The sequence below is a fragment of the Lipotes vexillifer genome, unplaced genomic scaffold (genome assembly GCF_000442215.2).
Source record: "Lipotes vexillifer unplaced genomic scaffold, Lipotes_vexillifer_v1.1 scaffold762, whole genome shotgun sequence".
Classification (NCBI taxonomy): domain Eukaryota; kingdom Metazoa; phylum Chordata; class Mammalia; order Artiodactyla; family Lipotidae; genus Lipotes; species Lipotes vexillifer.
The window spans coordinates 79,731-92,104 of record NW_006772276.1 but is presented as its reverse complement, the minus strand read 5'-3'; the positions used below and the strand labels follow the sequence as shown (position 1 = coordinate 92,104).

The 12,374-nt window shown below is 38.4% G+C and overlaps 1 protein-coding gene across 1 annotated transcript in view; it reads left to right on the top strand.

Annotated features, from left to right (window-relative positions):
- MSH4 (mutS homolog 4) overlaps positions 1-12,374 on the top strand; it is a 100,170-nt gene that overhangs the window by 66,545 nt on the left and 21,251 nt on the right. Inside the window, exon 15 of the mRNA XM_007447366.1 lies at positions 42-242. Within this exon, the coding sequence (XP_007447428.1) occupies positions 42-242 (201 nt within the window). The remainder of the gene's footprint in view (positions 1-41; positions 243-12,374) is intronic.

Genomic DNA, 12,374 nt, shown 5'->3' with positions numbered 1-12,374 from the left:
GTATAAATATATTAATCTTTCAAAAACATTTTTCTCTTTAGTTCGGCCAGAGTTTACTGATACTTTAGCAATCAAACACGGGTGGCACCCCATACTTGAAAAAATATCTGTGGAAAAACCTGTTGCCAACAATACCTATATTACAGAAGGGAGTAATTTTTTTATCATAACTGGACCAAATATGAGTGGGAAATCCACATATTTGAAACAGATTGCTCTTTGTCAGATTATGGCCCAGATTGGTAAGTTGTGGATTTACTTTATAATTACCAATTCTGCTCCCTATTTAAAACATTTTGTGCCCAGTGTTTTTTTTTTTTTTTTTTTAACATCTTTATTGGAGTATAATTGCTTTACAATGTTGTGTTAGTTTCTGCTGTATAACAAAGTGAATCAGCTATATGCTTACATATATCTCCACATCCACTCCCTCTTGCATCTCCCTTGCACTCTCCCTATCCACCTTTCTGGGTGGTCACAAAGCACCAAGCTGATCTTCCTGTGCTATGCAGCTGCTTCCCACTAGCTATCTGTTTTACATTTGTTAGTGTGTATATGTCAGTGCTACTCTCTCACTTTGTCCCAGTTTACCCTTCCTCCTCTCTGTGTCCTCAAGTCCATTCTCTACGTCTGCATCTTTATTCCTGTCCTGCCCCTAGGTTCATCAGAACCTTTTTTTTTTTTTTTTTTAGATTCCATATATATGTGTTAGCATACAGTATTTGGTTTTCTCTTTCTGATTTACTTCACTCTGCATGACAGACTCTAGGTTCATCCACCTCACTACAAATAACTCAATTTTGTTTCTTTTTATGGCTTAATAATATTCCATTGTATATATGTGCCACATCTTCTTTATCCATTCATCTGTTGATGGACACTTAGGTTGCTTCCATGTCCTGGCTATTGTAAATAGTGCTGCAATGAACATTGTGGTACATGACTATTTTTGAATTATGGTTTTCTCAGGGTATGTGCCCAGTAGTGGGATTCCTGGGTCATCTGGTAGTTCTATTTTTAGTTTTTTAAGGAACCTCCATACTGTTCTCCATAGTGGCTGTATCAATTTACATGCCCACAAACAGTGTAGGAGGGTTCCCTTTTCTCCACACCCTCTCCAGCATTTATTGTTTGTACATTTTTTGATGATGGCCATTATGACCAGAGTGAGGTAATACCTTATTGTAGTTTTGATTTGCATTTCTCTAATGATTACTGATGTTGAGCATCCTTTCATGTATTTGTTGGCAATCTGTATATCTTCTTTGGAGAAATGTCTATTTAGGTCTTCTGCCCATTTTGGATTGGGTTGTTCATTTTTTTGATATTGAGCTGCATGAGCTGCTTGTATATTCTGGAGGTTAATCCTTTGTCAGTTGCTTTGTTTGCAAATATTTTATTTAATCCATTTGAAGTTTATTTTTGTGTATGGTGTTAGGGAGTGTTCTAATTTCATTCTTTTACATGTAGCTGTCCAGTTTTCCCAGATCCACTTATTGAAGAGGCTGTCTTTTCTACATTGTGTATTCTTGCCTCCTTTGTCAAAGATAAGGTGACTCTATGTGCCTGGGTTTATCTCTGGGCTTTCTGTCCTGTTCCATTGATCTATATTTCTCTTTTTGTGCCAGTACCATACTGTCTTGATTACTATAGCTTTGTAGTATGTCTGAAGTCAGGGAGCCTGATTCCTCCACTTCCATTTTTCTCTCTCAAGATTGCTTTGGCTATTTGAGGTCTTTTGTATTTCCATACAAATTGTCAAATTTTTTGTTCTAGTTCTGTGAAAAATGCCACTGGTAATTTGATGGGGATTACTTTGAATCTGTAGCTGCTTTGGGTAATATAGTCACTTTCACAATATTGATTCTTCCAATCCAAGAACATGGTATATCTTTCCATCTGTTTGTATCATCTTTGATTTCTTTCATCAGTGTCTTGTAGTTTTCTGCATACGTAAGTTTATTCCTAGGTATTTTATGTTTTTGTTGTTATGGTAAATGGGAGTGTTTACTTGATATCTCTTTCTTTTTTTTTGTTGTTAGTGTATAGGAATGCCAGAGATTTCAGTGCATTAATTTTATCTCCTGCTACTTTACCACATTCATTGATTAGCTCTAGTAGTTTTCTGGTGGCATCTTTAGGATTTTCTATGTATAGTATCATGTCACCTGTAAACAGTGACAGTTTTACTTCTTCTTATCCTACTTGGATTCATTTCATTTTGTTTTTTTCTCTGACAGCAGTGGCTAAAACTTCCAAAAGTATGTTGAATAATAGTGGTGAGAGTGGGCAACCTTGTCTTGTTCCTGATCTTAGAGGAAATGCTTTCAATTTTTCACCATTGAGAATGATGTTGGCTGTAGGTATGTCATATATGAGGTAGGTTCCCTCTGTGCCCACTTTCTGGAGAGTTTTTATCGTAAATGGGTGCTGAATGTTGTCAGAAGCTTTTCCTGCATCTATTGAGATTATCATATGGTTTTTATACTTCAGTTTCTTAATATGGTATATCACATTGATTGATTTGCATATATTGAAGAATCCTTGCATTCCGGGGATAAACCCCACTTGATCATGGTGTATGATCCTTTTAATGTGCTGTTGGATTCTGTTTGCTAGTATTTTGTTGAGGATTTTTGCATCTATGTTCCTCAGTGATATTGGCCTGTAGTTTTCTCTCTTTGTGACATCTTTTTCTGGTTTTGGTATCACGGTGATGGTGGCCTCGTAGAGTGAGTTTGGGAGTGTTCCTCCCTCTGCTATATTTTGGAAGAGTCTGAGAGGGATACGTGTTAGCTCGTCTCTAAATGTTTGATAGAATTCGCCTGTGAAGCCATCTGGTCCTGGACTTTTGTTTGTTGGAAGATTTTTAATCACATTTTCTATTTCAGTGCTTGTGATTGGCCTGTTCATGTTTTCTATTTCTTCCTGGTTCAGTCTTGAAAGTTTGTGCATTGCTAAGAATTTGTCCATTTCTTCCAGGTTGTCCCATTTATTGACATACAGTTGCTTGTAGTAGTCTCTCATGATCCTTTGTACTTCTGCAGTGTCAGTGGTTACTTCTCCTTTTTCATTTCTAATTCTGTTGATTTGAGTCTTCTCCCTTTTTTTCCTGATGAGTCTGGCTAATGGTTTAACAACTTTGTTTATCTTCTCCCAGAACCGGCTTTTAGTTTTGTTGATCTTTGCTATTGTTTCCTTCATTTCTTTTTCATTTATTTCTGATCTGATCTTTATGATTTCTTTCCTTCTGCTAACTTTGGTTTTTTTGGGGGGGGTTTTTTGTTCTTCTTTCTCTAATTGCTTTAGGTGTAAGTTTAGGTTGTTTATTGGAGATTTTTCTTGTTTCTTGAGGTAGGATTGTATTGCTATAAACTTACCTCTTAGAACTGCTTTTGCTGAATCCCATAGGTTTTGGGTCGTCGTGTTTTCATTGTCATTTGTTTCCAGGTATTTTTTGATTTCCTCTTTGATTTCTTCAGTGATCTCTTGGTTGTTTAGTAGCATATTGCTTAGCCTCCATGTGTTTGGTTTTTTTTAAGTTTTTTTCCCGTAATTGATATCTAGCCTCATAGCGTTGTGGTGGGGGAAGATACTTGATATGATTGCAGTTTTCTTAAATTTACAAAGCTTGATTTGTGAGCCAAGATATGGTCTTTCCTGGAGAATGTTCCATGAGCACTTGAGAAGAAAGTGTATTTTGTGGTTTTTGGATGGAATGTCCTATAAATATCAATTAAGTCCATCTTGTTTAATGTGTCATTTAAAGCTTTTGTTTCCTTATTTATTTTGTTTGGATGATTTGTCGATTGGTGCAAGTGCGGTGTTAAAGTCACCTACTATTATTGTGTTACTCTTGATTTCCCTGTTTATGGCTGTTAACATTTGCCTTATGTATTGAGGTGCTCCTATGTTGGGTGGGTAAATATTTACAGTTGTTATATGTCTTTCTTCGATTGATCCTTTGGTCATTATGTAGTGTCCTTTGTCTCTTACAATAGTCTTTATTTTAAAGTCTATTTTTCTGATATAAGAATTGCTACTCCAGCTTTCTTTTGTTTTCCATTTGCATGGAATATCTTTTTCCCATCCCCTCATTTTCAGTCTGTATGTGTCCCTAGATCTAAAGTGGGTCTCTTGTAGAGAGCATATGTACCGGTCCTGTTTTTGTATCCATTAAGCCAATCTATATCTTTTGGTTGGAGCACTTAACCCATTTACATTTAAGGTAATTATCGATATGTATGGTCCTATTACCATTTTCTTAATTGTTTTGGCTTTGTTTTTGTAGGTCTTTTCCTTCTCTTGTGTTTCCTGCCAAGAGAAGTTCCTTTAGCATTTGTTGTAAAGCTGGTTTGGTGGTGCTGAATTCTCTTCTCTTTTGCTATCTATAAAGGTTTTATTTTTTTTAAATTATTTTTAAAATTTATTTATTTTTGTCTGTGTTGGATCTTCATTGCTGCACGCAGGGGTTTCTCTATTTATGGCGAGCGGGGGCTACTCTTCATTGTGGTGCGCAGCTTCTCATTGTGGTGGCTTCTATTGTTGTGAGCACGGGCTCTAGGTGCGTGGGCTTCAGTAGTTGTGGCACATGGGTTCAGTAGTTGTGGCTCATGGGCTCTAGAGCGCCGGCTCAGTAGTTGTGGCGCACTGGCTTAGTTGCTCCACAACATGTGGGTCTTCCCAGACCAGGGCTCAAACCCATGTCCCCTGCCTTGGCAGGTGGATTCTTAACCACTGCACTACCAGGGAAATCCCTTGTCTGTAAAGGTTTTAATTTCTCCATCGAATCTGAATGAGATCCTTGCTGGGTAGAGAAATCTTGATTGTAGGTTTTTCCCTTTCATCATTTTAAATATGTCCTGCCACTCCCTTCTGGCTTGCAGAGTTTCTTCTGAAAGATCAGCTGTTAACCTGATGGGGAATCCCTTGTATATTATTTGTTGCTTTTCCCTTGCTGCTTTTAATATTTTTTTCTTTATATTTAATTTTTGATAGTTTGATTAATATGTGTCTTGGTGTGTTTCTCTTTGGGTTTATCCTGTATGTGACTCTCTGCACTTCCTGGACTTGACTGACTATTTTCTTTGCCCTGTTATGGAAATTTTCGACTATAATCTCTTCAGACATTTTCTCAGACCCTTTCTTTTTGTCTTCTTCTGGGACCCCTGTAATTCGAATGTTCCCATGTTTAATGTTGTCCCAGAGGCCTCTGAGCCTGTCCTGAATTCTTCTCATTCTTTTTCTTTATTCTGCTCCCTGGCAATTATTTCCACCATTTTATCTTCTAGCTCACTTATCTGTACTTCTGCCTCAGTTATTCTGCTATTGATTCCTTCTAGAGTATTTTTAATTTGTTATTGTGTTGTTCGTCACTGTTTGCTCTTTAGTTCTTCTAGATCCTTTTTAAATGTTCTTATATTTTCTCCATTCTGTTTCCAAGAGTTTGGATCATCTTTACTATCATTACTCTGAATTCTTTTTCAGGTAGTTTGCGTATTTCGGCTTCATTTATTTGGTCTTGCCGGTTTTTACTTTGCTCCTTCGTCTGTAACATACTTTTTTGTCATTTCATTTTTTATCTTTTTGATGGGTTGTGCTGCATTCCTGTCTTACTGGTTTTTTGGCCTGAGGCATCCAGCACTGGAGTTTGCAGGCAGTTGGATAGAGCTGGGTCTTGGTGCTAATATGAGGACCTCCAGGAGACCTCACTCCAATTGATATTCCCTGGGGTCTGAGGTTCTCTGTTAGTCCAGTGATTTGGATTTGGAGCTCCCACCACAGGAGCTCAGGCCTGACCTCCAGCCTGGGAACCAAGATTCCACAAGCTGCATGGCGCAGAAAAAAAAGAAAGAAAAGAAAGGAGCAGTACAATATCAAAGAATAATAAACAAAATAAAGGTAGAAAGATAAAAAATATATTAGGAAAAATAAAAATATAATTGAAACAACTGCAACAAGGTAAAATAAAACCACAACAGAAAGAAAATAAAAAAAGGAGGGCCTCAGGGGGAACAGGCCAAAAGGAGAGAACAATAACAAAGTATAAAGAATAAAAGAAAATTAGAAAAATAAAATATTTATTAGGAAAAATAAAAATATAAATGAATCAACAACAATGAATCAACAAGGTAAAACAGAACCTGAATCTAAAAGAGGGGGAAAAAAGTCTTGGCTTTAGGGGTGGAGTTTGGGGGGGGGTGGAACTTAGCAAGGGGTGGGGTTTAGGGTAGGGCAGCACCTAGGCGGGTGGGGGGGTGATGTTTGAACATGGGGCGGTGACTAAGCTGAGGACCCATGCAGCCAGAAAAGGCCTTGGTGGTGGGGCCTAGGTAGGGTGACTTTCAAGTGTGGGGTGGAGCCTCTACTTAGGACCTGTGCTGAAGGGGAGAGGCAGCACGTGGAAAGGAGGGCCTCTGGAGTGTGAGGTTCTGGAGTTTGGAGATAAGGCCCTGAGGGAGGGTGTGTGGGTGGGGTTTAGGCCTAGCGCATTGGAGGGTGTCTCCGAGTGTAGAGGTAGGGCCCTGGGTGGGGGTGTAGGGGTGGGACTTGGGCTCTGCATGTCAGGAGGGAGCCTCCGAAGGCAGAGGATTAGTCCTGGGAACCCAACAGGCTCCCCGGTGCCTAAGTGGACAGGGAAAGCACTGGCCGTGTTCCCTTCCTCCTCTGCGTGCCCCCCGCCACTGTCTCCTCCAGTGTCTCCTCCAGGGTCTCCCCCGTCCCTGCTGGACCCCTAATCGTGGGTGGGTCCCACTGGGTGTAGGAATTCCTCTCCTCCCCCAGCCACCCCTCAGGGGTGCAAGTCTCAGAGATCCGGCTTTTACTTTTGCTCCCCTCCCTCCCTCCCTCCCATTCCCTCAGGACCCGCCAGGCTGGAGGGGGCCTTGTTGGGCAGAGGATCAGGCCTTGGATCTCAGCAGGATCCTGGGGGCCCAAGTGGGCAGGGGAAACCTGGCCACACTCCCTTTTGATTCTCTGCCCTCCCAGTGGTCCCCCAATTTCCCCCTTCAGGTTTGGGATCCCTTCCCCTCCCCCAGCTGCCCCTCAGGAGAACCAGTCCCATCCCACCTCCACTTCTCCTCCCCCTTCACTCCCCACATGCCCCACGTCCTACCCGGTCGCTGGGGGTTCCTCCCATCCCCTTAGGTGTCCGTGGTCCCCCAGTGGTGCCTGGTAGGTGCCCTAGTTGTGCGGAGACACGAATTCTGCATCCTCCTAGTCCACCATCTTGACTCCGCCTGTGTCCAGTATTTTAGATCTAGGTGTGTAATTAACTCAAGTTTGGAGAAGATTTTCTTACCTAAAAGTATAATAGTGTCTAATATATATATATATATATATATATAATATATAAATATATCATATATCATATATATAATATATATTACATATATATTATATTATATATTATATATATATATATATATATATATATATACACCATAAGTTTTACTATTTGGTATTTATTAAGCTCCATTCAGTTTGGATTACATTTTACTGAAAATTTTGTGGATATAACAAAAGTAGAAATTTCCTTACAATAGCTATTAATGTTGCATCAACTACTGCTAAACTGAATCATATAATTATCTGAGATTCAAGAAGTTTGTTGGGAGGAAAAGTGAAATAAGTAGGATAAACTGCTGCTTCTAATAACCCATGTAAGATTTTCCCAAAATTATAACATTGGGCACAGAAACATTTCCCTTACTTAATTTAAGGGGTACCAATAACTTGGCTACAGCAACTGATATATTACACACATGTGTGTATACACACACATGTAAATGGCTATCACTGGCCCAACATTATTACATATTTCTTGTCATAGAGGCATACTCACTGCTTATCTCTGAAAACTGGGTTCCTTGAGGGCTATATGAATCAGAGATGAGATGATTGGTCCTAATGCAGTGGTTCTCAAGCAGGGATGATTTTGGTTCCCCTCATCCCCTGGAATTTGGCAATGTCTGGAGACATTTTTAATTGTAACAACTGAGGGGAGTATAAAATCCAGAGATGTTGCTAAATATCCTGCAATGCACAGAACAGCCACCTTCTCCATTTCACCCACCCCACCCCAGTCCACACACATACACAAGAAAGATTTATCCAGCCCAAGATGTGGTCGAAAAACCTTGGTCTAGTGTAATGGATTGTAAGAGAAATACAGCAATAGCAATATTGATCATACAATGCAAATTTACCCTTACTACCGGGAAAGAAAATTAGAGATGAACGAATGAATGCATAAAGAGTAAATATTTTATTGAGTTTATAGTTTAAAAGGCCATCTTAGATAACTTCCCTCCCCTTATAAGAATACTGATTCATATGTTACATGATAATCTGACTTCTGTTTGAATTGTTATATGGAGTTCTATCCTTTAAAAAAACAGGCTATCTAATTGTTGGATAGCTGTAATTGTTAGAACATTCATTATACTGAATTGAAATTTGACTTCCTATAACTTCTACTCATTAGTCCTAATTCTTATCGTCTATGCATTTCAGAATCATCTAGTATCTCCTGAGAATAGCCTCTCAAATATTTGAAGAAAATTACTATTACTCTTCTTCTCTTGTCACTGTCCATCTTCAGCCTCTGAAATACCTAAAAGTATATATATGATCTGATCATAAAGTAGGACTTGAAAGGCACCGAAGTTAAGAATATAGGCTTTGGAGCTAGACCTAGCTTGTCTAGTTACTGGCTGTATGATCTTAGGCAAATTATTTAACCTCCTTAGTTTTTCTATCTGTAAATAAAAATTATAATAGTACCTACGTCTCTAAGAAGTGTTGTAAAGATTAAGCGAGATAATATATATAAAATCCTGTGGACTTAAGGGAAGGGTATGAGAAAGAAGGAGACTTTCCAGATAGAGGTAAGAGAATGTTCCAAAGCACAGAAGCAAAAAATAGTATGATGTTCCCAAGGAACCACAGGAATCCAGAGGCTTAGTTGTTCTTTTGCTTTGTAGAACAAAGAGTGGCTGTGAGAAGTGGCAGGCTTAAAGCTGGAGAGATGGGCAGGAGTCAGATTGTGAAGGGTCTTACGTACTTAATGGAAGAGATAGAACTTTATCCAGAAATCTATAGGGAGCTATTGAAATTTAAGCAGGAGAATGGCAAAATTGGATTTGAGTTTTAGATAGCTCACTCTGGTTAATGTACGGTTAGAGGAGAGCCAGAATAGAAGCAAAATACCAGCCAGTAGTTTTATTTGATATGATAATAAGTTTAGAGCCTTTTTGGTGGAGATAACAGAGAAGGGAAAATATTAACATATACCATATACGCGATATTCTATACTTGATACTTTCACATTTATTTTCCCATTTAATCCTTTTGGCAGTCCTATAAGAAAGTTGTATTTAATATATTTGCTTTCTGAGGTGTGATAATTATAATTGCCACTGTTATTATTATTACTTTTATTTTTATTAGTATTATCCTGACTTTTGCTTTCTCTTCCTGCTAGTCCTTATTATTCAGAGGTAGATCCTATTCCTCACCTTTGCCTTTGTTTTATTTTATTTTATTTTGTTTGTTTTTTGTTTTTTTGTGGTACACGGGCCTCTCACTGTTGTGGCCTCTCCCATTGTGGAGCACAGGCTCCGGACGCGCAGGATCAGCGGCCATGGCTCACGGGCCCAGCCGCTCCGTGGCATGTGGGATCTTCCCGGACCGGGGCACGAACCCATGTCCCCTGCATTGGCAGGCGGACTCTCAACCACTGCGCCACCAGGGAAGCCCTGCCTTTGTTTTAAATCCTGGACTAATCTGGCTTTGTTTCTTCGCCCCCATTATTTCACCATTTTGTCTGTACAGAGTTCTGTATAATTGATACTTTTCCCATTCAACTATTTGTATATTTTTATCTTCCTATGGTTTTAGAATGCCTTTTGTATCCCATTTTGTAGAGAGTTAGGTACATTAATCAGATTGATTTGTTTTCAAAAGATGAGTATTTCAGATTAGTTAGCCTGATAATTTCTCAGACAGAAACAGTCTTGTGGATGAAAATTTACCTTATTAAAAAATGGACATATTTAAAGTGATGAAGGAGAAAAACCTACAACCAAGATTACTCTACCCAGCAAGGATCTGATTCAGATTTGAGGGAGAAATTAAAATTTTACAGACAAGCAAAAGCTGAGAGTTCAGCACCATCAAACCAGATTTACAACAACTGCTAAAGGATCTTCTCTAGTCAAGAAACACAAGAGAAGGAAAAGACCTACAATAACAAAACCAAAACAATTAAGAAAATGGGAATAGGAACATACATATCAATAATTACCTTAAATGTAAATGGACTAAATGCTCCCACCAAAAGACACAGACTGGCTGAATGGATACAAAAACAAGACCCATATATATGCTGTCTACAAGAGACCCACTTCAGACCTAGAGACACATACAGACTGAAAGTGAGGGGGTGGAAAAAGATATTCCATGCAAATGGAAACCAAAAGAAAGCTGGAGTAGCAATTCTCGTATCAGACAAAATACACTGTAAAATAAAGACTATTAGAAGAGACAAAGAAGGACACTACATAATGATCAAGGGACCAATCCAAGAAGAAGATATAACAATGGTAAATATTTATGCACCCAACATAGGAGTACCTCAAAACATAAGGCAAATACTAACAGCCATAAAAGGGGAAATCGACAGTAACACATTCATAGTAGGGGACTTTAACACCCCACTTTCACCAATGGACAGATCATCCAAAATGAAAATAAATAAGAAAACACAAGCTTTAAATGACACATTAAACAAGATGGGCTTAATTGATATTTATAGGACATTCCATCCAAAAACAACAGAATACACATTTTTATCAAGTGCTCATAGAACATTCTCCAGGATAGATCATATCTTGGGTCACAAATTAAGCCTTGGTAAATTTAAGAAAATTGAAATTTTATCAAGTATCTTTTCCGACCACAGTGCTATGAGACTAGATATCAATTACAGTAAAAGATCTGTAAAAAATACAAACACATGGAGGCTAAACAATACACTACTTAATAACGAAGTGATCACTGAAGAAATCAAAGAGGAAATCAAAAAATACCTAGAAACAAATGACAATGGAGACATGATGACCCAAAACCTATGGGATGCAGCAAAAGCAGTTCTAAGAGGTAAGTTTATAGCAATACACTCCTACCTTAAGAAACAGGAAACATCTCAAATAAACAACCTAGCCTTGCACCTAAAGCAATTAGAGAAAGAAGAGCAAAAAAAACCCAAAGTTAGCAGAAGGAAAGAAATCATAAAGATCAGATCAGAAATAAATGAAAAAGAAATGAAGGGAACGGTAGCAAATATCAATAAAACTAAAAGCTGTTTCTTTGAGAAGATAAACAAAATTGGTAAACCATTAGCCAGACTCATCAAGAAAAAAAGGTAGAAGACTCAAATCAATAGAATTAGAAATGAAAAAGGAGAAGTAACAACTGACACTGCAGAAATGCAAAAGATCATGAGAGATTACTACAAGCAACTCTATGCCAATAAAATGGACAACCTGGGAGAAATGGACAAATTCTTAGAAATGCACAACCTGCCAAGACTGAATTAGGAAGAAATAGAAAATATGAACAGACCAATCACAAACACTGAAATTGAAACTGTGATTAAAAATCTTCCCACAAACAAAAGTCCAGGACAAGATGGCTTCACAGGCGAATTCTATCAAACATTTAGACAAGAGCTAACACCTATCCTTCTCAAACTCTTCCAAAATATAGCAGAGGGAGGAACACTGCCAAACTCATTCTACAAGGCCACCATCACCGTGATACCAAAACCAGACAAGGATGTCATAAAGAAAGAAAACTACAGACCAATATCACTGAGAAACATACATGCAAAAATCCTCAACAAAATACTAGCAAACAGGATCCAACAGCACATTAAAAGGATCATACACCATGAACAAGTGGGGTTTACCCCAGGAATGTAAGGATTCTTCAATGTATGCAAATCAATCAATGTGATACACCATATTAACAAATTAAAGGAGAAAAACCATATGATCATCTCAGTAGATGCAGAGAAAGCTTTCAACAAAATTCAACACCCATTTATGATAAAAAAAACTCTCCAGAACGTAGACATAGAGGGAACTTTCCTCAACATAATAAAGGCCATATATGACAAACCCACAGCCAACATTGTCCTCAAAGGTGAAAAACTGAAAGCATTTCCAGTAAGATCAGGAACAAGACAAGGTTGCTCACTCTCGCCACTCTTATTCAACATAGTTTTGGAAGTTTTAGCCACAGCAATCAGAGAAGAAAAGGAAGAAAGGAATCCAAATCATGAAAGAAGAAGTAAAGCTGTCACTGTTTGC